This window comes from Gobio gobio (assembly GCF_949357685.1).
Source record: "Gobio gobio genome assembly, chromosome: 9".
NCBI classification, from domain to species: Eukaryota; Metazoa; Chordata; class Actinopteri; order Cypriniformes; family Gobionidae; genus Gobio; species Gobio gobio.
In genome coordinates this window covers 53,255,883-53,283,727 of record NC_137115.1, presented here as the reverse complement: position 1 = coordinate 53,283,727, position 27,845 = coordinate 53,255,883, and the positions used below count along the sequence as shown (strand labels likewise).

The window sequence follows — 27,845 nt, the reverse complement described above, 5'->3', positions numbered from 1 at the left end:
TAGTCTAGAAAGGCACAATACTTTATAGGGAACATGCATTGATTATTTTAGTTTAAATGTCAGAGATTCAGGAATTGGTTATAGCCCTCATTCCTCGCGTCCTTTCCTCGCATCCTTCCCTCGCCGGTCAAAGTGGCCCGAAGCCCTAAAATTATTATTTTTATACTGTATATATATATATATATATATATATATATATATATATATATATATATATATATATATATATATATATATATATATATATATATATATATATATATATATATATATATATATATATATATATATATTATTTTTATACTGTGTGTGTGTATATATATATATATCATTTCATTTCATTTTTATAATATTTTTTCTATTATTAATGCTTTTTTTTAACCTTTAAATTACTACTCAAATACATGCATAACCATCTCAAATCAGCTCAAAATATCTCACAATGGGTCAATCTGGGTGTCTCTGCCGACCTCTTGTGGAAAAATAATAATATAACATGATATTTCATAAATCATGCCACTAGATGGCCTTATAGCTCTATATGAAGCAAATGAGCTGTTCCCTTTCGTTCAGTCACTACGACGTAACGTTAGTGACTAACGAATGTCTTCATTCGTTAGTTTTGCTTAGAAGCCAATCATCCTCGAGATCGTAGAAAACGCCATGGGCATGCGGAATTTGCATGCGTAACTCTGCGTGGGTATATAGGGAAGTACGCTGGCAATATCGCATTATGTTTCTGCTTTGGAGCCAAGAGGATCTCTTCACTTCTGCAAGCCTGGATTCTGAAGTCCTCTCTTCAGTCTTGGAGACGAGCGGTTCTCCAGGGTGTTGGTGTGATGGCCGTTCCAGCGATCTCGCATTGCCTGCCTGCTGATCTGTGCCGTGATCTGCAACAGATGTATGTGTTTTCCCTGGGCGCTTCGGCACTCTGCAGAGCTTTCCTCTCACAAAAAGAGCTTGCGCGTAGCACGTCTTTTTCAAGACGGTTCGCCCGCACACTTCCGGGTGCGATCGATCTCCGTTGCTGTCAATGGGCACATTCACTGCTCGATGTGTTTGGGCTTCAGCACGTTCGGGAAGTGTTTGTGGATGTGTCATGTTCCCACTGCGGGAACGTGACCATCGCGATGTCGCGGTCGAGACTCAGTGATCTCTGTGAGGAGAGAGAGTCCCCTCTGCCACACCCCAATCTACCGTCTCCGAGAGAGGTGGTGCTTTGGCTGGTGGCCAGGGTGACCTGAGGGCGATGCTGTGGTATTAAGAACCCCGACGATCATTCCTCGGGCCACGCCCCCCTCTCGCACATCGCTTCCCGCGAGTGCTGGACTGAAACAGCGGCCCGTCTCTGACGCCTCGTTCATTTCGTTCACACTCCAGATGGCAGCGAGATGTCGATCGCCGCATCTCAAGGTGGGCTAGAGTCCTTTGGGCATGACGATTAGGCTGTGCTCTGACTTCGGGTGTGCCAGCGCTGCTGGATCCGACCTAGAGTTGACAGCCATGTTATCATTTACATTTACATTTATGCATTTGGCAGACGCTTTTATCCAAATCGACTTACAGTGCCCTTATTACATGGGCAATCCCCCTGGAGCAACGTGGAGTAAAGTGCCTTGCTCAAGGACACACTGGTGGTGACCGCTGGGATTGAACCAGCAACCCTCTGATTATCAGTTCAGTGGTTTAACCCACTGGACCACCATCTCCACTATGTCCACGGAGGGCTTTGACGTGGCGTGGCTATCCTAAGCACCCTCCCAAAGCCTGTGGGCTCGTCTACTCAGCGTTCCTGAACCGATCCCTTCACAGGCTTCCGTTCAGGATGTTGGCAGCGAACGCCTTCTCGAATGCGTTCTTCCAGTAGATTGGTTGCAGCGATCGACCTGAAGGACGCCTACTTCAATGTCTCCATCCTACCTCGATGCGGACCGTTCCTACGTTTTGCTTCGAGGGGCGGGCATTTCAATACGCGGTCCTCCCATTCGGGCTAGCTCTGTCCCCTCGTGACTTCACGAAGTCTGTCGAGGTAGCCCTTGCATTTTTTAGAGTGTAGTAATATGCTAATAAGCAACTAGTTAATAGTGAGAATTGGACCCTAAACCAAAGTGTTATTTTTTTTACAGTGTATAAATATAAGCATTTATAATACATCTCTAATTATACACAACATCATTCAAATTTCATTGTGAAAGCTGCATCATTACTTACTGGACTGAATCACATCACAATCACATTAGATCTATAGTTTTATATTAAAATGATAAACAAATACGTGCATGGTGTCAAAACACGTGCTTCATTAATAATACCTGAATAAAAGTGATTTATATGTTATTCTGTTCCAATCAGGATCACCTTGAATTGAAGATATGCTAGAGGAACGCTTTCATCTGTCACTTCAATTTATGTCATCATAAAAAACACAATGGCGTATAAAAAGGCAGTCGTATAGAAATAAAGGATAAGGTCACCACCACAGCCATGGTGGTTTTAATGTAACAGCACATCCATAGTGGCTTTTAAAGGTGAGCCCTGTGTAGTGGACAGCAGCATCTCAGGGTTCACCGGTCAGAGAGCAGAGAGAAGGACTGTGTTTACAGAATCAATGACATTACAGAGCGAGTGGGTGAGAAACAGAGATAAAGAGACAAATGGTCTCAGGGGAGAGATGATGAAGTTACACAAGGTCAAAAAACAGGGCATTTGAGAAGCTCCCCAGGCCATGTGCTGTCTGTCTTTAGAAGTCTTTCTGTCTGTCTGTCATCAAGGTTTATACATTTCTCAATGCTTCTGTCTTCTTTTCAGCGCAGTAATGAAAACTGTTTACAAACCAGGGCTGCGTTTCCCAAAAGCATCGTAAGCCTAAATTGATCGTAAAAACGATCGTACGAGTGATCTTAATATTAAGGTCTGTTTCCCAAAAGCATCGTAACTTAAGTAGCACTTGAAAATGATCGTAGATCTACGAGTGCTCTGGAGTAATCGTAAAGCTCTAAGTGTATCGTAAGAAGACAGAGTTATGAGGTCACCTACAGGACAACCGGCAGATTGCATCTTTAACTTTATTCAAGTGCATTGTGATAATACTATAAGGTTTTTTTTTGTTTGTTTTTGTTTTTTTTAATATTCTCATTATTATCAATGTTGATTTAAAAAAAAAAACAGTTCTGCTGCTTAATGTTTTTGTGGAAACTGACTTTATGATCACTGGATTTTTTTTAATTTTTTTATGAGGGCAGGTAACAAACAAAAAAAATTATAAATACACATCTGAATTAAATGAGGATATTTATTTCGTCTTTTTGAAAGGTATCTTTTCTTGGTTTTTTTTGTTCAGCCTTTTGTCAGTGCCTCAGCCTGAAGGTAGTTGCTTTATATAGACGTGTTTTGATTGCTAATCCACATCAGATGACAATTATTAGGTGAAACGTTCAGAGGAAACGATTCCAAATAAGGTTATATTTCAGCACTTCGCAAATGGACAGCGACTCTTAAGTAGCACTTAGAGCGCGTTCTCGCGCGTTCATGTTAAGTAAATTTTTGGGAAACGCACGTGGAATTGCTGCGAATGATCGTAACTTCGCTCGTAGAACATGCTCTTTAGAGCTAAGATACATCGTTATTGGGAAACCCGGCCCAGACTGGTATGTGTTGCCAAGGAACTGATTCTGTTGCTCGTTGTTGATTGAAAGGGTTTGAGAAATAAGTAGCATAGAAGTGGTTAAAACAAATACACTCTCATTCTCATTGAGGCAGAACCTTTTCAATATGTATTAATATGTACATTTTAGGTGCTAATGTGTACAGTACTTTAAGATATTAATTGGCACCCTTTAGGACTAACAAAGTTGTACCTTTTGAAAGAATACATCCCAGTGACAGTTTTTGTACTTTTTATTTGTAAATACAGTAAGGAATAATGATATGATTTTTTTTTGTCCTGACAATATTTTCTCTGGCTCCACCACAAATATTATACATTTAAAATGTATAAATATATTTTATATGTTTGTTTTTTAATAATATTTATACTTTTGTAATTCTGAGAATTTTTTTTACTGGCCCCACCACAAAGCGTATACGTTTTGTTTTGTTTATTTACTTGAGAATATTTTACTGGCCCCACCACAAAACTTATACATTATTTTATTTTATTATTATTATTTCCTGAGAATATTTTACAATTTGTTAATTAAATTTAATTTAATTGAATTTAATTTAATTTAATTAATTAAATTAATTTATTTTTTACTGGCCCCACCACAAAACTTATACATTATTATTTTATTATTATTATTATTATTATTATTATTATTATTATTATTATTATTATTATTAATACAATTTTTTTTTTAATTTTTAATTATTTAATTTTATTATTTTCTGAGAATATATTTACATTTTGTATAAATATATATTTGTTAATTTAACTTAATTTAATTTAATTTCTGATAATATTTTGCTGGCCTCACCACAAATTGAATTTAATTTAATCTGGCCTAACCACAAAACTTATACATTTTACATTTTGTATTATAATTTAATTTAATTTAATTTAATTTAATTTAATTTAATTTAATTTAATTTAATTTAATTTAATTTAATTTAATTTAATTTAATTTAATTTAATTTAATTTAATTTAATTTAATTTAATTTAATTTAATTTAATTTAATTTAATTTAATTTTTTACTGGCCCCACCACAAAACGTATACATTATTTTATTATTATTATTATTATTATTATTATTAATACAATTTTTTTTTTAATTTTTAATTATTTAATTTTATTATTTTCTGAGAATATATTTACATTTTGTATAAATATATATTTGTTAATTTAACTTAATTTAATTTAATTTCTGATAATATTTTGCTGGCCTCACCACAAATTGAATTTAATTTAATCTGGCCTAACCACAAAACTTATACATTTTACATTTTGTATTATAATTTAATTTAATTTAATTTAATTTAATTTAATTTAATTTAATTTAATTTAATTTAATTTAATTTAATTTAATTTAATTTAATTTAATTTAATTTAATTTAATTTAATTTAATTTAATTTAATTTAATTTAATATAATATTTAATTTCTGAGAATATTTTACTTATTCAAAACTTATATTATAAAAACATTTAAAAGTTTGTATAAATAAATATATTTAATACTTGTAATTTTAATCTTTTAATTTAATTAAAAAAAAACTGAAATATTTGTATTTATTCTCGTGTGTGATATGAGGACATCTTGGCGTTGTACGGCTCGCTCTGTTTCAGTGCTTAATGAGGTGCCAGGAGTCTCAGTGAAATGCTCATCTGTGAGCTCAACTGAAGAAGAATATTTGCCTGTCTGATCGCAAAGAAATGGACTCCATTTCACATCATTTTTGAGTGTAATGTTCATGCGTGTCCTAAGGCACAGTGTTTGTGTGCATAAACGGGTTAGGTGTTCATAGAGTGCTGTTGAGTGAGCGTCTCTCTGTCCTCCCACGCTGTGCCTGGCCTTCGGGCTTTTTCACCTCATTTTGCATCACAACAGGGTCCAAACGTGCTCTTTCTCACATACACACACACAAGGCAAACAAGACAGAGTCATTGTGCCTTTATGTTTATGTTTGTTTGCATGTAAAGTGTTTACGGTTAAATCTTATGTGGCAGCAAATACAATCCATTCCTCTAGTGGGCAGTATAGAGCGCACAATTCTCTTACCACACATGTGTTATTAAATCATAAACACTGTGACAATATGTTATCTGCACATTATAAGATCATCATGATCAATATATTACCCACAATCAATAGCTGATGATGCAGTCAGTAATTGGATACACATTAGTGATCCCTGTTGATTTGGGACCGCAGAAAAGTCAATAGTGTCTCAGCCTTTGGAGTATTTTAATTATTCAAGCTTCAAAATATACTCAGTAATCTCATTAGTTTAATCAAGCAGTGAGGTTTGGGTGTCTGGAAATAAATAGGCTTTGAGACGCCAGGGATAGTGACTGACGGCATCCAGGGTTATGCAATGGCGTCAGTCTAAGGGTTATTTATGCCTTATATTGACATTTATATAGACAAGATGTCATCGTATTATATCGTGAAGAAGCAGTGTTAACTGCAGTCATTTACTATAGTATAACCTTTCATCTAATGCATCAAACCTGATATATTAAAGGGGTCATGAACTGAGAAATCAACTTTCCCTTGAGCTTTTGATATATAAAAAGTCATGGTAATATAAGAATATCCTGTTAGTTTCAGAGCTGAAAACGTCCTTATAAGTCAAAGAAAAGCTTTTATAGACACCAGGCCCAGCAAACCATCGATTTGACTTCATCGTGTGGTGAAGCACCGCCTCAGCAGAAGAAGAACAACGCCTGATTCTGTAGCCACGCCCACCGACTCGTGCCACTAACATGACATAGGCCTACATAGAGCTAAACCGCATTGAATTTCTGAACATGCTGCATAAGCTTCATGCGGATTCCAATATTATGAATGCATGGATGAACTTTATTTTTAATGAATATCCAGCTCATGCGCGCCTGTTCCTTCATTTAACCACGGATTAGTTTGTAAACAAGAGGCTGTTCCTTCATTTAACCACGGATTCATTTGTAAACAAGAGACTGGATTTGCAGACAGGATGAGATTACATGTGATAATTCATTACAATGAATGAAGCAACACACTAATGTGAGTAAAACATGTTTTTTTATATGTGAGAGTATTGCATTGTTACAGATAGTATTGATTATGTGTACATGTCTAACTGAACATTAGCACGCTATCAAAGGCTGGAGAATCCTTTATTTGTGGTGTTGTTGGTTCATTGTGATTCGGGATCAGATTCGGACATGTATGGAGCAGGGCTCGCAAAGCCCAACGTCCCAGGGCTATGCGTTTTCCAGACGGGCTACCAAAACCTTAAATAGTTAAATAACATTCCTTTCTTGATGTGCGTTGTTCACTCTCTTGACTTGATATTTGAATGGCGCGTGTGTGTGTGTGTGTGTACGGTTCGCAGTTATATCCACCGATCGGGCGGGCCAAGTAACGTTAATAAAAAAATAACATTCCAATCAATCGCAGGTGGATGAGAGATGAATCATTGTGTTTGTTTGATAGACATGTTGTGAGCCCTGTGGGAGATTCATTCCGGTTGCCGTTTCCCCACTGACCACAGGGAAGCTGAAGCTCATTAAATATGCAAATCTTATCCAATCCTAGCCGTGGGCGTTTACTTCCAAGTCTTCAGTGCGGCACGCCCATCAAAAGAGAGCCTCAAAACCAGGGCAGAAAATAGCCTATTACTTATTCATTATGATTTTTTTGAATGTAAAAACCATGCGAATGTCATAAGTTGACCTCAGACAACAGTATACATTTAAAAAAAAAAAAAGCCAGTTCATGACCCCTTTAAAGATATTTGATATGGTTCCTACATTCACTTTGAATGCACAAGAAAGAGGGCATGTTATCCCTGTCATTTCAGGCTTATGTGTCTGTGAGTGTGAAGGTCTTGGCCTGACTGTTACAACCTTGAGAAAGAAATTGACTGGGTTTCCTCATCCGTTATCAAAAATGAGATCAAGGTGACCACAACCAAGGATGCTAGGCTAGCAGATAGTGACAGAGCGGAAGAAATAAATTGGTATTTGTGTGTCTGCCCTAAAAAGTGTTTGAAGCACTTAAAAATTTATCAATGTTGTCGCATTAGATTATTTATTTATTTTTAGCACACAGGAAAACCACATTAACTGTGTGAGTAACATATTCCTATTGTTATATGCTCTATTGTCTCTTATGCGAACTAAGGCTGCATTTATTTGATCAAAAATACAGTAAAACAGTAATATTGTTACAAACTGCTCTGAGACACGAAGGCTGAGGATCCAAATCCACAATCGTAGTCAAAACAGGCAAAAGCTGAATTTTCAGCATCATTACTCCAGTCTTCAGTGTCACATGATCCTTCAGAAATCATTCTGATATGATGATTTGCTGCTCAAGAAACATTTATGATTATCGTCAATGATAATAATTATGGAAGCTTGTTTCTGACTCAGAATAAAAAAAAAAGAAGGTAATTGGGACTTTTTTTCTCGCAATTGCGAGTTTGTTCTGAATTTCGCAATTCTGAATTTCGTGATATAAAGTCACAATTGTGGGACATAAACTTGCAATATATCTTGCAATTCTGACTTTATAACATGCAAATGCAAGTTTTATATCTCACAATTCTGAAATTGTGAAATAAAAGGTTGCAGTTATCTTTTAGATTGTTTTATTCTGCGGCGGAAACAAGCTTCCATAGGTAATAGTTGTAATATTTTTTTTGAAACACTGATTTTCAGGATTCTTTGATGAATTAAAACATGTAAAAGGACAGCATTTTATAACATGTAAAAACAAATTAATGCATTTATGCTGAATTAAACTTTTTTTAAAGTCTGTATTTTGAACAACAGTCAATGGTTTATCATTTAAAACTAAGGCAACATCCAAACATTTTTTGTGATTTCTCTCTAGCTTTAAAATAAATTCCACTTTGTCTGATATTTTATCTAATGCAACAACATTAGTGTGCTTTCAAAGTACTTCCTTGAGGCACTGTATATTTGCCAAACTATAAACATTACAGGCCCAAAAAAGCCCCATGGCTAATAAATGGCTTTTTCCTGTGGGAAAATTTCAGTAAACTTGTCTGCTTTAAATTTCTTTCCCATGATTCAGGTTTGTGGGCATGTATATGATTCTCCTGTGAAAAAGTGTCTATTTCCTTGTGTTGCATTACCAGGAAGGTCAAACTAGTTGGTCCTGTGAGGTCAGGGAGAGGATAGAGGGATCTCTTCAGGCTGTGTGTCCTTGTCCCTGATGCAGTCACTCAAGGACGCCTCGCATGATAATTATCATCATTGTCGTACAGCCACTGAGGCAAATCAAATGCTATTATTGAACGTCTTTCAGTGGCTGGTAGAGAATCACCACCTCCACACCACTCGAGGAGTGAACCTGGACGACTCTCTGATGCTGAATGAGTATTTCTGATGTGAAATGCCTATCAGGAGGGCACGCAGGTTTGTCTAACTTCATTGTGAATACAGTGGAGCAGGAGTGGTTAATGTGCCTTATCTGTAATTCAGTCCTGCTGTGCAGAAACTAGTGTTGTAGTCAAGACCACCTAATCCGTCGAGTCGAGACCAAGACCGATGTGTGTTGAGACCAAGACAAGACCAAGGCAGGGTGAGACCGAGTCAAGACCGATGTGTGTTGAGAACAAGACAAGACCAAGACCGATGTGTGTTGAGACCAAGACAAGACCAAGACCGATGTGTGTTGAGACCAAGACAAGACCAAGACTGATGTGTGTTGAGACCAAGACAAGACCAAGACCGATGTGTGTTGAAACCAAGACAAGACCAAGACCGATGTGTGTTGAGACCAAGACAAGACCAAGGCAGGGCGAGACAGAGTCAAGACCAAGACTGATGTGTGTTGAGACCAAGACAAGACCAAGGCAGGGCGAGACAGAGTCAAGACCAAGACCGATGTGTGTTGAGACCGAGTCAAGACCAAGACAAGACCAAGACCGATGTGTGTTGAGACCAAGACAAGACCAAGACCGATGTATGTTGAGAATAAGACAAGACCAAGGCAGGGCAAGACCGAGTCAAGACCAAGACTGATGTGTGTTGAGACCAAGACAAGACCAAGGCAGGGTGAGACCGAGTCAAGACCAAGACAGATGTGTGTTGAGACTGAGTCAAGACCAAGACAAGACCAAGACCGATGTGTGTTGAGACCAAGACAAGACCAAGGCAGGGTGAGACCGAGTCAAGACCAAGACAAGACCAAGACTGATGTGTGTTGAGACCAAGACAAGACCAAGGCAGGGTGAGACCGAGTCAAGACCAAGACCGATGTGTGTTGAGACCGAGTCAAGACCAAGACAAGACCAAGACCGATGTGTGTTGAGACCAAGACAAGACCAAGACTGATGTATGTTGAGAATAAGACAAGACCAAGGCAGGGCAAGACCGAGTCAAGACCAAGACCGATGTGTGTTGAAACCAAGACAAGACCAAGACCGATGTGTGTTGAAACCAAGACAAGACCAAGACCGATGTGTGTTGAAACCAAGACAAGACCAAGACTGATGTGTGTTGAGACCAAGACAAGACCAAGGCAGGGTGAGACCGAGTCAAGACCAAGACCGATGTGTGTTGAGACCGAGTCAAGACCAAGACAAGACCAAATGTGTGTTGAGACCAAGACAAGACCAAGACCGATGTATGTTGAGAATAAGACAAGACCAAGGCAGGGCAAGACCGAGTCAAGACCAAGACTGATGTGTGTTGAAACCAAGACAAGACCAAGACCGATGTGTGTTGAAACCAAGACAAGACCAAGACCGATGTGTGTTGAAACCAAGACAAGACCAAGACTGATGTGTGTTGAGACCAAGACAAGACCAAGACTGATGTGTGTTGAAACCAAGACAAGACCAAGACTGATGTGTGTTGAAACCAAGACAAGACCAAGACTGATGTGTGTTGAAACCAAGACAAGACCAAGACTGATGTGTGTTGAGACCAAGACAAGACCAAGACTGATGTGTGTTGAGACCAAGACAAGACCAAGACTGATGTGTGTTGAGACCAAGACAAGACCAAGACTGATGTGTGTTGAAACCAAGACAAGACCAAGACTGATGTGTGTTGAGACCAAGACAAGACCAAGACCAGACCAGCACTCCTTAAATTCATAAAGATCCACATTACTGCATGAGAAATTACTTATTTTTAATCAATAAACATTTGAGATAAGACACTATATATAGAGTTGTTACCAATCAAATGAAATCATTAACAACCAAATTCATCTTCGCACTGGTGGTGGTACAGAAGATGCATTTGAATTGGTAAATTACAAATGCATAAATAATGTTGAGAATATTTTTTATTTATTTAATGTTTGTATAAAAGCAAGATAATGTTTGCAGTCATGCACCAATTTGTGAAAACAGCTCTCTTGCTCTTGTGATATTGCTTAATTATATCACATGTTATAAAATCGTGAATTTGGTGAGCATTTATATTCATTTTGGTGTCAATCCCTCATTTCTGAAGCAGCACAATAAATAAAGTAGAAATAAGTTATTGATCGCATCTGAAGCAGTAAGTTTTACATCCAATAATTAAATCAGACAATGCACCGGCAATTTAGTAATATCCCAGCAGTTGTAGTCTTGACTGGTCTTGAAACAAAATCCTGAGTCCTCTGAGACCGAGACAAGGCCGAATACAAATGTGGTCGAGACCGAGACAAGACCAAGACCTTCAAACAATGGTCTTAATACCGGTCTCAAGACCAAGACCGGTCTCGAGTACTACAATACTAGCAGAAACACTGGAGCGGCCGCCCAGTGATACCAGTCAATGCTCAAAAAGGTGTTGTATGGCCTGAAGAATCATCCAGGAAAAAAACTGGGACACTGTTGAGGTCGGTGGCCTATGCAGTAATTGTTCTGTGATTCATGGGGGCGGCAAAAATTGGATCTGAGAAATTAGATGCGCTGCAATGGCGTTCGTACACATGTTAATCGCAATACGTTTTTATATCAGTCAACACGTTTGGTCCTGAGGAAGAGGGCTGAGAAACAGATGATTTGAAGCTTAGTTGACTATTACAGAGCAATAAAACGGCTGCTACTGAGAAAAAAAGAGCCTTTTGTGGAAACATATTAATGGAAACATATTCCATTTTCTGTGGTTTCCATAGACACGGCCGGGTACCTCGTTTCAAGGCATAATCTCATTGAGCTTCCTGGTTTAATGAGCAACTTTGGGCAAATGGTAAGAGTCGTAAAATTTTCACTCCTCCATCGATTAATATTGATTCGAGACCCAGAGTTAGTGCAAAGATTTAATGCTGAGCATGTGAAACCAACACTGTGATCTCGTATCGATCAGTAAACTCACTGTTTCTGGTGATAAGAGGACTGTTGAGATTGTGTTTGAGGGACTGTTGGGACTTTGACTAGTAAGGAATTTTTTATACTGTCAGGATACTAACAAACTGTAACATTCAGCTTCACGGGGACACATTTTCCCCAAAGAACTCTGGGTAATGCTAAGAATACTGTACATGCACTGGGGAGTCAGATATTAGAGCGATTCCAGATCAGGAGCTTCAATTAGCACGCCGGCACTCAAGCAGAGGTCAATTGATTTCTAATGGATTTAAATGAGGTCAGAATACAGTCATCCGTCTCGGAGTAGATATTAACAGAGACTTTCTCCTTTCATTTGTCTCATATGTTGACGCTTTTCTTGATTGTATACAAGTGTGTGGGTCTTCAGGAGGGTTGCCAGGTTTTCACAACAAAACCCACCCAATTGCTACTCAAAGCAAGCCCAAAACAAGCCCAATCGTGGTAAAATGTTTTTTTTTTTTTTGCCAGTGTTCCCTGCTAAAACTTGCATTCCAGGGGCTAAATATCACATAATTGGGGTCGCTTCAACCCGCGGTCTAGTATTGTAGTACTCAAGACCGGTCTTGGATTTAGTTTCAAGACCGGTCAAGACCACAACTGCTGGGATATTACTAAATTGCCGGTGCATTGTCTGATTTAATTATTAACATCATTAACGTGACTGGATGTAAAACTTACTGCTTCAGATGCAACCAATAACTTATTTCTACTTTATTTATTGTGCTGGTTCAGAAATGAGGGATTGTGTCAAAAATGACACCAAAATAACTCACAAAATTCAAGATATTGCTGCAAAAAAATATTTGTATGAGATCTGGATTTGTATATTGTAACGTGATATAATTAAGCAATATCACAAGAGCATCATTAAAATCATTAATTCAAGAGATTTGTTAAAAAAAACGCTGATTCATCCAGTACTGAAACGAGTGAGTCATTGAATCATTCACTCAAGAGATTAGTTAAAAAAAACGCTGATTCATCCAGTAATGAAAGGAGTGAGTCATTGAATCATTCACTCAAGCGATTCGTTCAAAAACGCTGATTCATCCAGTAATGAAACGTGTGACTCATTAAATCATTCACTCAAGAGATTCGTTCAAAAATGCTGATTCATCCAGTAATGAAATGAACGAGTCATTCACTCAAGAGATTCGTTCAAAAACGCTGATTCATCAAGTAATGAAACGAGCGAGTCATTAAATCATTCACTCAAGAGATTTGTTCAAAAATGCTGATTCATCCAGTAATTAAACGGGTGAGGCATTAAATCATTCACTCAAGAGATTGGTTCAAAAACGCTGATTCATCCAGTAATTAAACGGGCGAGGCATTAAATCATTCACTCAAGAGATTTGTTCAAAAACACTGATTCATCCAGTAATTAAACGAGCGGGTCATTAAATCATTCACTCAAGAGATTGGTTCAAAAACGCAGATTCATCCAGTAATGAAACGAGTGAGTCATTGAATCATTCACTCAAGAGATTTGTTCAAAAACACTGATTCATCCAGTAATTAAACGAGCGGGTCATTAAATCATTCACTCAAGAGATTGGTTCAAAAACGCAGATTCATCCAGTAATGAAACGAGTGAGTCATTGAATCATTCACTCAAAAGATTTGTTAAAAAAACACACTGATTCATCCAGTAATGAAACGAGCGAGTCATTAAATCATTAATTCAAGAGATTTGTTCAAAAACGCTGATTCATCCAGTAATGAAACAAGTGAGTCATTGAATCATTCCCTCAAGAGATTCGTTCAAAAACGCTGATTCATCAAGTAATGAAACGAGCGGGTCATTAAATCATTCACTCAAGAGATTCGTTCAAAAACGCTGATTCATCCAGTAATGAAACGAGCGAGTCATTAAATCATTCACTCAGGAGATTTGTTAAAAAACGCTGATTCGTCAAGTAATTAAACGAGCGAGTCAATAAATCATTCACTCAAGAGATTCGTTCAAAAACGCTGATTCATCCAGGAATGAAACGAGCGAGTCATTAAATCATTCACTCAAGAGATTCGTTCAAAAACGCTGATTCATCCAGTAATGAAACAAGCGAGTCATTAAATCATTCATTCAAGAGATTTGTTCAAAAACGCTGATTCATCCAGTAATGAAACAAGCGAGTCATTAAATCATTAATTCAAGAGATTTGTTCAAAAACACTGATTCATCCAGTAATGAGACAAGTGACTCATTGAATCATTCACTCAAGAGATTTGTTCAAAAACGCTGATTCATCCAGTAATGAAACAAGCGAGTCATTAAATCATTAATTCAAGAGATTTGTTCAAAAACACTGATTCATCCAGTAATGAGACAAGTGACTCATTGAATCATTCACTCAAGAGATTTGTTCAAAAACGCTGATTCATCCAGTAATGAAACGAGTGAGTCATTGAATCATTCCCTCAAGAGATTCGTTCAAAAATGCTGATTCATCAAGTAATGAAACGAGCGAGTCATTAAATCATTCACTCAAGAGATTCGTTCAAAAACGCTGATTCATCCAGTAATGAAACGAGCGAGGCATTAAATCATTCACTCAAGAGATTTGTTCAAAAACGCTGATTAATCCAGTAATTAAACGAGCGAGTCATTAAATCATTCACTCAAGAGATTCGTTCAAAATCGCTGATTCATCCAGTAATGAAACGAGCAAGTCATTAAATCATTCACTCAAGAGATTCGTTCAAAAACGCGGATTCATCCTGTAATGAAATGAGTGAGCCATTGAATCATTCACTCAAGAGATTGGTTCAAAAACGCTGATTCATCCCGTAATGAAACGGGCGAGGCATTAAATCATTCACTCAAGAGATTTGTTCAAAAACGCTGATTCATCCAGTAATGAAACGAGCGAGTCATTAAATCATTCACTCAAGAGATTCGTTAAAAAAAATGCTGATTCATCCAGTAATGAAATGAGTGATTCATTCAAACTGATTTTTAAAAATATTTCTTTCAAATTAAAATAGAGTGCATCTCCTTTTGAAAGAAGCTTGATTAATCCAAAACGATTTTTTTCCATGTTTTTAAATGGACTGCACTAATTAACATTTTGTCAGAGCCTCTAGTAAATGACATGTGATTTTGTTTAGTTGTCAGATTCTCAATTTATCCAGAATCTCCATCTCTATATTATACCGATGACTACAAATTGGACATGATACTCATTTCACACATGTAGTAGGTATTTTGATGATATTTTTCAATCAGGTTTCCAAAACACACTCCCATCTGCCATTGGTTGAACAGATAGCGTGCCTAAAACTGCCAGTTAAGCTTGAGTCGGGATATTCAATCAGACCACGGTGTTTACGCTTGGGAATCAGCTGACCAACATCTCACTTGTACCTGTTTTTGCATATTTAGTGTGACACAATAATTTTCACCTTTAGAGCTTGAATATGTTTTAACCTCTCCGATATCCTTCAAACGATCTTTTACCAGCTTTCAATTTAGCAGTTTGTTGGTTTTGCGTTTAGCACTGAAAGAGTGTTGAGCGCTTGTGTGCACAGGTGCACAGACCGTGCCACAGACATTACAGTGGAGCAAGAGCGCGATACGCTGGAAAAGAAAGAGAGCGAGGGAGATAAAGGGAGGGAGAGAGCGCTTTAAACAGACGTGGACGGCTGCCTGCTGCTCATTCCCCTCAGAGCTGTAGCGCAGATGAAGCATCACTGCTGAGCTCACCAAAAAAACACATCCAAAGAAAGAGAAAAAAGCAGGACATAAGCTCATTAGCGACAAATTATTATCAGCTGGAGGAAGTGGGTGAATGTGTGTGTGTGTGTTTGAGAGGGAGTGTAAGAACAGAGGAGGACCTCAGAGGAAGTGTCAGTGGATTTATGCTGTCCGGTCTTGACATCCCTCCTTTCCTCCTCCTCTCCTCCCCCCCTTCAGCAGGCGGGCTTTTTGTGGCTGACCATGCAAGGATCCTCTCAGTGCTGCGGGAATCTCCTCTCCTCCTCCGGATAGTTCCTGTGGCTCGTTGACCCCGGCGTGGCTTTGACAGTTGTCTTATTCGCAAGGGAACATCCTGGAGAGAACTTTTGAACTGTGTAGACGTCTCCTTTTTCCTTGTGCTCAATAATTGATGCCGTTTCTCCGCTGCTGCTGCTTGGACGGTATCCACAGGACGGGATCAGGAAGGAAAGTGACCCCCCCGTGCATGATCCCTCATTGTGTCCTCTCTGTGTTGTAGACTGCATCTTCTTCGTCCTCCTCATCCAGCATGCAGGTCTCAATCGCTTGCACAGACCACAATCTGAAGGGTCGGAATGGGGACCATGGAAAATCGAACGCCACCAGCCCGAACGTGGTCAACGCGGCACGGGCGAAGTTCCGCACGGTCGCCATCATCGCCCGGAGCTTCGGCTCTTTTACCCCTCGCCACCACATCTCCCTCAAAGAGTCCACCGGCAAGCTCACCGGCATGAAGTACCGGTACGTCTCTCTCTCTCTCACTCCCTACTTTCCCTCATTTCCTTTCCTTCCATCCATGGATCCCTTCTGTTTCTCATGCTGGAACGGTTTGAAGAAGAGCCTCAGCTTTAGGAAGATCAGTTTGGGGTGAATTGTGGTGGTCCAGGTGATGTTTGTGTCCCCGTCCAGCACATACAAGACGTTCCTGCTCTTCATAGATCAGTGTGAGTGTGTTTCCATCCAACTATGTTTATACTCATTTTGGGATATCGCATTAAAAACTGTTGTATGTAAACGGCAAGATGTGCATAAGTTCTAAAAATGTGCTTGTTTGAGTTGGATAAATTTTTCATCCGATAAGAAAACATGCGTATAAACTACAATGGGAACACATTTACCGAATAAATTCTTCGACGTGCTTAAAAAAAATCAAGATATAACTGGACTAACCAGCGGACCGAGCTTCTGAAAGTGGTTGTTCTACTTGGGCAAAAAAAGTGGTTCCAGAAATCAAATCGAAAGCAAGATAACACGTTTACTGCGTTTTGTATTATATAGGAAAATTATTATATCCAGTGGCTTCTCCTACATTTCCTAATGCTCGAATGAGGCGGCGCAAATTGAGCGTTTGACGCATGATTCACTCAAGTTAAAAAATCTGAACTTTGGCGGATATTCGCGCCGCATTAACCAATCAGGATCTTGCTCTAGCAGTGACAACAATGAGGACAAAATCATACGTGTTTACCCAGAGCTGTACGTACTTTATAGAAACAGGAATAAAAAGGATCTTGCTTGGAAGAAAGTGAGTGAGGAGGTCGGACAGTCTGGTAAGTTGTAAAAAACGCTCTTTACTCAATTTGAGCTATACATAGGCCTATTGAGACTACAAGCTAGCTAAAGCCGGCAAATTGAGCTTATTCACCGTATTTAAAAACAATCCATGTCAGCCATTTCACAACGAGACGAGCCGGCTGGCAGAAGCCCCTCCCACGACGCAAACTCGTTGTGAAGTGAATGTTACACGTGAATGAAGCGAGTAAACTCAAAATGTTCAAGCGTCCAACTACACGCGAATAGCGCAATTGATTCGCTTCATTCACGTCTGGTGTGAACGCACCATTACAAGTCATTGTCTGATAAGGCAGCGAGGCAACAAGTCATCTGTCTAAGTTTTCTGATGCTGCCAAATATTTTGAATTTGGACTGCAGTACCCATTTCAACCACTAGATATCACTTTATTGCATTTCGTATTATATAGGAAAATGATTATATCCTGTGGCTTCTCCTACATTTCCTAGTGATATTTAGTGCTAGGTTATCTGGAGGATTGTGTTCTCTTCGACTCGCTGGATGGAAACGGTGCTTTATTCGCAAATGTTTTATGCGATATTCAAATTTTGTGCATATTCGCAATTTTGGGTGGAAACATAGCGAGTGTGAAATGTGTGTTTGACCCACTCTTGATCTGTCTTTGTTAGCTGAGCTCACTCAGTTCCTCAGGACAAACAAACCAGTGAAGCACAGTTCTCAGATTGACTCTTCATTACGTGCAGAGAATACCCAGAGCATTGATTCCTCTCTCCATGTTCTGTTTTTTCTTTGATAATTTTTGGTAGGTGTTGTTGCTTGATTTGATGCAATATTTTCAGTGATTTCGGGGTATTTTCTCCCTGCTCTGCTGCATGTTCTGGATCCTGGTGGGATGTCTGTGGTTTCTAATTGCAGCATAAATGTTTCTAAATGCAAATGTTTGTGGACCATGTTCGTGTCTTTCACCGGATGTCCTGAATCAGCACATCACACACATAACCTTAAACTAGGCTTTAGGTGTAGACTAAAGGCACACTGTAGCTTTGATGTTTTGAGTCAAGAGGTCAGTTTGTGCCGTTTAGATATGTTGAGTTGAGGGTTACAGCGGCTTGTCACTGGGGCAGTGACATCTTTTACTTTATTTACCACAAGGGTGCGTTCACACTTGTAGTTTGATTGGTTTGGTTCGGACCAAAAAACAAAAACAAAACACATAGTCCTGGTCCGCTTAGCGTTCACACTGTCATTTTTAACAGCGAACCTAAAGTTACCGAACCAAAAGCATAGGGAAATGGTCACAACCTGATTGGTCGGCTTTTATGACGTATATTTTGCGATTGAGCTGCTTACCGAACATTCAAAACAATGCTGTGTGCTGGATTAAACGCCATCATTTCATGCGTGTACATATGGTTTTATTTTTACCAGCTGAGAACTCACGAAGAGCTTCAAAACATTCAAAACAGCAGCAGGATTTCCTCCGTTGTGCAGAAACGCAGATCTGCATATATTGATGAGGCACTTTACCTCCTCGTTGGTCCACGTTTGCCTTCTACTCATTTTGGATACACCGATCTTTCTGCGCCGTCAAATCAGCTGATTTGTAGCATCGCATCTTGTGACATCACGTCCTGTTTTTGGTTGGTTTACATGTCTTTGGTCCGTGTTGCGTTCATATATCAATCGAACCGCACCAGAGTTGGTTTTGAAGCGGACCGAGACCCATCTTTTTAGCGTCTCGGCCCGCTTGTTTGGTGCGCACCAGGGTTCGGATGGCGGCGTTTACATATGTTCAAATGAACCGCACTAACCGAGCAATCGCACCAGGGGTCGTTTTAATCCAACCAAACATGACCCTAAAAGACTGATAGTAGTACCTGAAGGGCACATATTACTACTCTCTAAGGTATTAGAGAGTACTGGGGCGGCAGTGGCTCAGTGTAGGTTGTCTACTAACCGTAAGGTTGGTGGTTTTATCCCCGGTTACATCTGACCAAGTGTCCATGAGCAAGACACCTGACCCCAGCTGCTCCCGACGAGCTGGATGGTGCCTTACATGGCTGACACCGCCGTCGGTGTATGAATGGGTGAATGTGAGGCAATATGTAAAGGGCTTAGGTGGCCATGGGTCTGTTGATAGCGCTATATACTGTAAATGCAGTCCATTGACCATTATTTTACCATTAATTAGGGATGCACCGAAATTACGGCTACCGAAAATATTCGGCCGGGTTTTGAAGGGCCGAAATCAGTAACCGAAACAGACGTTTAATTAGTGCTCTGATTGCATGTTTGACTGTGTTCAGAGTCTATTTAGTGCACATGAGGATAGGCTACAACAGTTTAAGGTGCTGTATGTAAGTTTTTGACTAAAGCATACAAATACCAGAATATGTTTGAAGCTATTTAGGAAACATGCCGAGTTATTCTACTTTGAAATGTGCGTTCCGTGTCTGTTTTTGTTTTGGTCCGTGTGATAAACCACAGCGTATTGCAGTAGCCATGGAAGCCAGCAAACAAACGGTCAGAGATTGCAAATTCTACCCGACCTAAAACCCAAACTGTTGTGTGTCCTTAAACTGGCATCCCTCGTGAGCGTCGAGTCTGAGGACCTGAGGTCCAAAACCTGGAAAATGCTGCCTTCGGAGGACACATTTCAAGGTTGGAAGGCACCAAGGCACGTCCGATTCTAATGTTAGCATCACTTCTTGTCTCCTGAGACGCCTTCATCTGATCGATTTTTGAAGGCAGCATATATGTATCCTTCGCTGCCTTTGATATCCCACAATCCTGTGCGTTCCATTCTGTGACAGTTGAGCTGGGGAAAAAAAGATGGCGTCCGGGAGTTGCGTTTACTGGTCAGTTTGTGGGTAAATAACATTTTCCACTTATAATGTCATTTCCAGCGAGAAATTACTAATGTAGTAATTAAATATTTGTTTAGCTCTCTCTATTTTGCCGTGGATCATTAAACTGTTACGCTACCTTAGAAGTCTGTCCGAAATTAGTTTTGTGAGGTGCCTTCATGCACAAACGCTGCCTTACGGTGCGTTCACACCAGACGCGAATACACAAATAGACATTCTGCTGCGCAATTCGCGCGAATGACACGCCGTGAATTGAGCGTTTGACGCATGATTCACACAAGTTGAAAAATCTGAACTTTGGCGGATATTCGCGCCGCATTAACCAATCAGGAGCTTGCTCTAGCAGTGACAACAATGAGGACAAAATCATACGTGTTTACCCAGAGCTGTACCTACTTTATAGAAACAGGAATAAAAAGGATCTTGCTTGGAAGAAAGTGAGTGAGGAGGTCGGACAGTCTGGTAAGTTGTAAAAAACGCTCTACTCAATTTGAGCTATACATAGCCTATTGAGACTACAAGCTAGTTAAAGCCGGCAAATTGAGCTTATTCGCCGTATTTTAAAACAATCCATGTCAGCCATTTCACAACGAGACGAGCCGGCTGGCAGAAGCCCCTCCCATGATGCGAATTCACTTCTGTTGTGAAGTGAATGTCACGTGCGAATGAAGCGAGTTCAAGCGTCCAACTACACACAAATAGTGCAATTTATTTGCTTCATTCGCGTCTGGTGTGAACGCACCATTACAAGTCATTGTCTGATAAGGCAGCCAGGTAACAAGTCATCTGTCTAAGTTTTCAGACACAGCCAAATATTTTTTATTTGGACTGCAGTACCCATTTCTACATACAGCACCTTTAAACATGTCAGCTGTGTGGACTTTGGGTCTGGAATGATATAGTTTCTTATATCTAAAATCTTTCGGTCTGTGCTGTTTTCTGTTGATACTCAGCAAAAGACGTCAATAAATCTGCATGTAGGCTGTGCAATGTCACTTAAAGTTACATTCACCTCAGGACAGCTATTCAATGTCCATAAACTCGTTAGTTAGATAGAAACAATACTCTAGAGAAGAGCATTTTGCTAAATATATGCACTGTATTAATATGCATTATATTTTTACTTAACCTGCTATTATGTCTTCATTATTTAATGCATATTTGAGTAAATATGTCATGAAAACAAGCTATTACAGTTTACTATCATTTAAATGTTTATTTCACCAACAAACTGGAGTAGAAACAATTCTGTTATTAAAAAGTTGATATAAAAACTGCTGTATGTGCTATTTAAATGTTTGTACAACTCAGTTTTAGCTATTTGAGTGTTGATTATTAAATAAGTATTAATAATTGATTATTTTCAGTTTCAGTTTTTCAAGTGCATCCTGAATTTTTGGTTTCTATTTCAGCCCAGAATTTTTATTTCTGTGCATCCATAATATTAATATGCACATTTTAAGTGTAGATAAGGTACAAAAATGAGTACTGCCCCAGTGAATTATTCCTAATTTTTCAAAAAAAAAAATTCAGGGCTCACCAAACTTTCGTGTGCATATGAATGAAAGTGAATGGGAATGTCTGAGTGAAACACGATATACAATGAGAAAAAAAAACAGTAAGGGCATGACTGGAATGTGAGAAGTGACAGGAGGTTGGGCGGGACTGGGTTTGGACTTGAGGCAAGTTGATGAGAGAATTATGAAGAAAAGATTAGAAAAGCATGCACTGATTCATGCACAGTATCTATTTGGAAAGGAAATAGGATCAGTTAAGCTATCACAGGATATCCTCTTGTATTACAGTATAGCTGACATGATAATGTTTCTGGTTCAAACAGTCACTGAACAGCCAATCAGACGTATAATCATACTGTACTCATACTCTGATTGTTGTTATTTGATGACTAAGTGTCTGAATAGGGCAGATGCAATGAATTTAAACGAGTGTGAGTGTGTGTGTGTGGCAAGTTGTACAGGCTGTACTGTCTTCTCTTTTAGATCCTTCGCTCCTGGATCATTTCTGACCTCAGACCAGCCCTGTCATTTCTAGAGATGGATACTTTTGTACTTTTTGTACTTAACCGATAAATCAACCGAGTAGGCTACTTTGGGGGCAGTGAGTCTGTTTGCACCATTTTTTACTCTACATTTTTTACTCTATATGTATCAGATGGGTGTCTTGTACACATGCTTCTAAGTGTCGCAAACCAAGTTTTTAAGATGTGTGAGGTGGGTCAAAATAAAAAAGGGCGTCTCTCCTGAGCCCTGTGTTCTGTCCCATTGGGTTGCGCACCATGTCGCTGTCTGAAAGGAAGAACACGTCCTGTGTGTCGCCCTCTAATCCTGTCCAGACAGAGTTGAGTTGTTGTGTTGTGTGTACAGTGTTGAGTCAAACTGCTGGCTGATGAATCCGACCACAAGGTACCAATTTCTATTCATGTTTGCTGTCACTTCAAAGTACTTGAGTACTCAACTAGCCGTAGTAGAGGTGCACACAGCTGTGTTATTCTGAATGATAATATTTGTAAATAGTTTTTTTTTTTTAAGTTTTGTCATTATTATCTAATATTTTTTAATATTCAATTATTATTATTATTTAATATTTAGCTTTACATTTTTAAGTTCAAGTTTTTCATCTTTTTTTAATTTATTTATTGTATTTCAGCTTTATTTTAATTTATGAAAACATTATAATATTTTTAGTTTCAGTTAAAGGTACACTATGTAACTTTTTTTCAGTAAAATATCAAAAACCACTAGGCCAGTTTTATATATTTTGTTCAGTCGAGTACTTACAATATCCCAAATGTTTCCAACTATTTGTAAATCGTGACAAAATTGCTATTTTAACCGAGGAACCGCGACGTGTGAGGGCGTGGCCTGTCGATTCCCCTCGGTTTCCTGTTTTATTCTGCAGAAGCGCTTTACTCTCACTGCAGTGTGAACAAGTGTCATAGCAGCGGCTGAGAGAACGCAGAGTAACGTCATCCCATCATCAACACACTCAGATGTGTGTAATATGATCAACAGAGCTGCGTTTCCTCACACTCATGAGCGGAGGAGCGGAAGTGGCGCCGGCGACTGTGCCATAATAAAAGTCCCGCTGCTCGCGAGGCGTGTGTTGCGTTCATCTTATTAACACTCGCTCCTGCTCTGCTTCAGACTACAGTAACGTTAATAATCACATCAACATGATTTCTGCCCGAGTCCTGTCCCGATTCTTTCCCACCGGCTGTGAGGTGAAGACCACATGTCCCAAGATTCTGCACTCAAACGTGCCGTCATCGTACTACGCCTTTGTTTTGAACAGGCGACCCCTAACGGACGGAAAAGTTACATAGTGCAGCTTTAACAATAACAACACTGATGCAAGATATTAAACTTCTGGCCGATATGATAAGGTGTTAATTATTTTTGCGTTGTTGCTGATAACTGATACAGTCATGCTCAAAAGTTTACACACCCCTTGCAGAATCCGTAAAAATGGGATCATACAAAATGCATGTAATTTTTTTATTTTGTGCTGTCCTGAATAAGATATTTTACATGAAAGATGTTTACATATAGTCCACAAGACAAAAAAATAGCTGAATTTATAAAAAATTACTCAAACACAAAAAAAGTGATAAACTTTTGAACAGGATGAAGATGTCCAAATTCTTCTTATTTTGTTTAAATATATATATTTTCATTTAGTGCTGCCCTTCAGAAGCAACAGAAGATACTTACGTTTCCCGGAAGACAAATTAAGCACAATTTACCTTGATCTTCAAATTGAATAACATTCGGCAGTTTAACTGCTCAGGAAAAACAAGAGACTCAAGAACATCCATCACCAACACACACAGAGCCGTGGATCATCAGGGAACGACACACACACACACACACACACACACACACACACACACACACACACACACACACACACACACACACACACACACACACACACACACACACACACACACACACACACACACACACACACACACACACACACACACACACACACACACACACACACACACACACACACACACATTATTATTAAGAACTTGTCTTGTGGACTATATGTAAACATGTTTTATGTAAAGTATCTTTTTCAGGACAGTACTAGATCAAAATGAACATGTATTTTGTATAATCCCATTTTTACAGATTCTGCAAGTGGTGTGCAAACTTTTGAGCAAGACTGTAAATGTCCGGTATTAAAATTCTACTATTTTGACTGAATAAATTGAAAAATAAAACACTGAAAACTGAGGAGATTCCCCCTCCCATGTAAAGCGCTTTGAGTACCCCGAAAAGAGCTATATAAATGTAACAAATTAATTAATGAAATGCTACAAGTGAATTTAAGCACTAGAGTCGTTAGTAGATCACGCGCAGAACTTTCCACTCCCATCGGCGTTTATATCGAATTGCGCTCTATTGATAATTTGCCCTTTTTTGTAAATCTGGCCCGAAATATCCAACATAAAAAGATCTCCAATATTAGCCAAATATACCCATATGGTAGTGCATCCATATTAATAGTTATTACCAATCCCATGGACAACAGTCCAACTTATCCACCTCTCCTAAAGTGTTTATCCGTTAACACCAGAATTGACTTTTTCACAATGTTCGTCTTGATCTCTAGTGCAACAGACCATTAGCGTATGAACGCTTCTCTCTCTCTCTCTCTCTCTCTCTCTCTCTCTCTTCTCGGTCTATGTTGATAGTGATCTCTGTGTTGTTGACAGCCCGTCAGGACAGCATTAAAAGTGCAGGAGTGTGTACTGATGCAACATACAGCGTATGAGTGAGGTGCAGATAAAGGAAGATTGGGTTTCTAGAAGTTAGACTTATAGCTCTGCATGTCTATCATGACTTCATTGTGCAGGTCTGACAGGGAGCTGATCTGAGGGAAGCTTTCTATTACACACACTCATACATGCTCACCCATGGTAAACATCGGAGGCCAATGGGCTTCATTGTGTCTTTATGTTTAGTGTTGACCCTGGAGACCCATTAGATGAGTCTTCACAGTAACTCCTTTCAACCGCTCATCGCCAATCTCATATGAACAGCTGCCGATGACCAAAAATGCTGGATTAACATCTGCAATCCCCACTGAACTGGTGCAAAACCAGCTCCGAACCACGTTCAGCTGATCGGTTTGATGTCTGCATGGTGGCCAATTTAAAATTGTAAATAAAGAATGAGAGGAAGCAGTCAATCGTAACCAATAATCCTCTGGAAACCACTTACAAGTCACCAAACACAAAGCTTTAATAGGTTTTGAGGCAACAATAGCACCTGTGAAAAGGATCCGGTAATGTAGGATGAATAGAGAACAGGCAAACAGAGAGAGAGAGAGAGAGAGAGAGAGAGAGTCCTCATCCATTCCGTATCTCAATCGCCCCTGAGGAAACAAAGATGTAGGAGTCGTAAATAAAAAAAATAAAACAATTTGTTCTTCTGGTGTGAATATTCCATTTGTCATGGCTGACCTTTACAGGGATTTGTTTGGAGGGAATGAAGAGCTTCTCCGGGAAGATCTCAACGCAGGAGGTCAGACTGAAAGGTCACACTGTAAAATAATGGTAAAATACTGGCTGCAGAGACGCTGGCCATCTACTGTAATTCTACTGTATTAATACTGTGAAATTACAGCGTTTTAATGTAAATACCGTGTTTTACAGTATTTTTTTACAGTAAAATACTGGAAGCAGAGATGCCAGCAATCTTCTGTAATTCTACTGAATTAATACTGTGAAATTACAGCGTTTTAATGTAAATACCGTGTTTTACAGTATTTTTTTACAGTAAAATACTGGAAGCAGAGATGCCAGCAATCTTCTGTAATTCTACTGAATTAATACTGTGAAATTACAGCGTTTTACTGTAAATACCGTGTTTTACAGTATTTTTTTACAGTAAAATACTGGAAGCAGAGATGCCAGCAATCTTCTATAATTCTACTGTATCAATACTGTGAAATTACAGCGTTTTACTGTAAATATCGTGTTTTACAGTATTTTTTTACAGTAAAATACTGGAAGCAGAGATGCCAGCAATCTTCTGTAATTCTACTGAATTAATACTGTGAAATTACAGCGTTTTACTGTAAATACCGTGTTTTACAGTATTTGTTTTACAGTAAAATACTGGAAACAGAGATACCAGCAATCTTCTGTAATTCTACTGTATTAATACTGTGAAATTACCGCGTTTTACTGTTAAAAAAACAAAATACAGTGTTTTACAGTATTTTTTTTTTTACAGAAAAATACTGGAAGCAGAGATGCCAGCAATCTTCTGTAATTCTACTGTATTAATACTGTGAAATTACAGCATTTTACGGTAAAAAAAAGAAATACCGTGTTTTACAGTATTTTTTTACAGTAAAATACTGGCAGCAGAGACGCCAGCAATCTTCTGTAATTCAACTGTATTAATACTGTGAAACTATTTCATAGCAATTTACTGTAAAAATACATGCAGTACATTTCTGTGATTAATGAGTTCAATTAAAATGGTGAGGTAAAAACAACAGCTCTGGGTCAAAAGGGAACCCCAAAATAGGTTGGAAATTTAAATCACACTGGAAATTACTTAAAAATGACAGTAAAATTTTAAAATGACAGTAAAAACAGTAAGACAGTAAAAACACAGGAAACAGTAATAGGCAAAAACACCCAAAAAGGACAAAAATATGCAACTTTTTCTACATTTATGCGAGTAAGAAAAAGTGCGGAAAATAAATTCTAACTTGGTTATATAGCTTAACAGTTCAACGAAATTCCATTTTAAATGTTTAATAATTAATGATGTTTAAGTACAAATTTGACCAGTTCTTTTGTTTATTTTTTTTCTCCCGCCAAAACCATCAGGCTGAGTTCCACCCAGAAATACATGGTCCGAAAGCCTTGATAAACAATGGAATTTGGGAATACAGTGAATCGACGGGATTTGTCCCTTTACGTTAGGGGTGGGAATCACAATATGATACACGATACATGGCTCACAATACCGATAATATCATGATACAGCAATTCTGCATAATCAATATATTGCTAGACAACTGTCTAATTAAGAAAACGAAATGCCTCTGAAAATGTTAAGTGCAGGTTTTCCAGACTTTGGATTTAAACGTGGCCGGGGTATCTACTATTTTACTCACACTGCTGTTCATTTCAGGCACCACTTTTTCGGCTTGAGTTTTTCCTGCTCACCACAGTCACCGGTCCAGATTTAAAGGGGACCTATTATGTCCCTTTTTACAATATGTAATATAAGACTCAGGTGTCCCTAGAATGTGTCTGTGAAGTTTCAGCTCAAAATACCCCACAGATCATTTTATTATTTGAGTTTGTGAATAAAAGGAAAACATGCTGTTATTGAGCATGTATCTTTAAATGCAAATTAACTGCTGCTCCGCCCCCTATCCAGAAGAGGGCGGAGCCTTTACAGCTCGTCCATCGGATACTCTGCCAAAAACTAAAACATCTGTTTGGTTTTGATGATCATCTCTACGCACACACACCTGAACACACACACCGCGCACAGAAAGCTGTGTGTCAGACGGAGCGTCTCTTGAGTATTAAACTTTCTCTTTCACGTCTTATTGCACTAAAACTGTCAAATACACACAAAAGGTTTTGTCAAAAACAAACAAAGGTTCACATAAAAGGTCGATTATTTCTGTGAATGTAAACATCAAATCGCATGTG

The 27,845-nt window shown here is 38.8% G+C and overlaps 1 protein-coding gene across 4 annotated transcripts in view; it reads left to right on the top strand.

Moving 5' to 3' along the window:
* Positions 1–27,845, top strand: part of kcnab1a (potassium voltage-gated channel subfamily A regulatory beta subunit 1a) — a gene marked incomplete at both ends in the record, with an annotated part of 179,998 nt that overhangs the window by 37,479 nt on the left and 114,674 nt on the right. For 2 of the 4 annotated variants that reach the window (XM_079825791.1, XM_079825790.1), the window contains one exon: positions 16,254–16,465. The exons of the other annotated variants lie outside the window; for them this stretch is intronic. In XM_079825791.1, the coding sequence (XP_079681917.1) occupies positions 16,254–16,465 (212 nt within the window). Of the gene's footprint in view, positions 1–16,253; positions 16,466–27,845 lie in introns of those variants that run through there. 4 annotated transcript variants of the gene reach the window in all.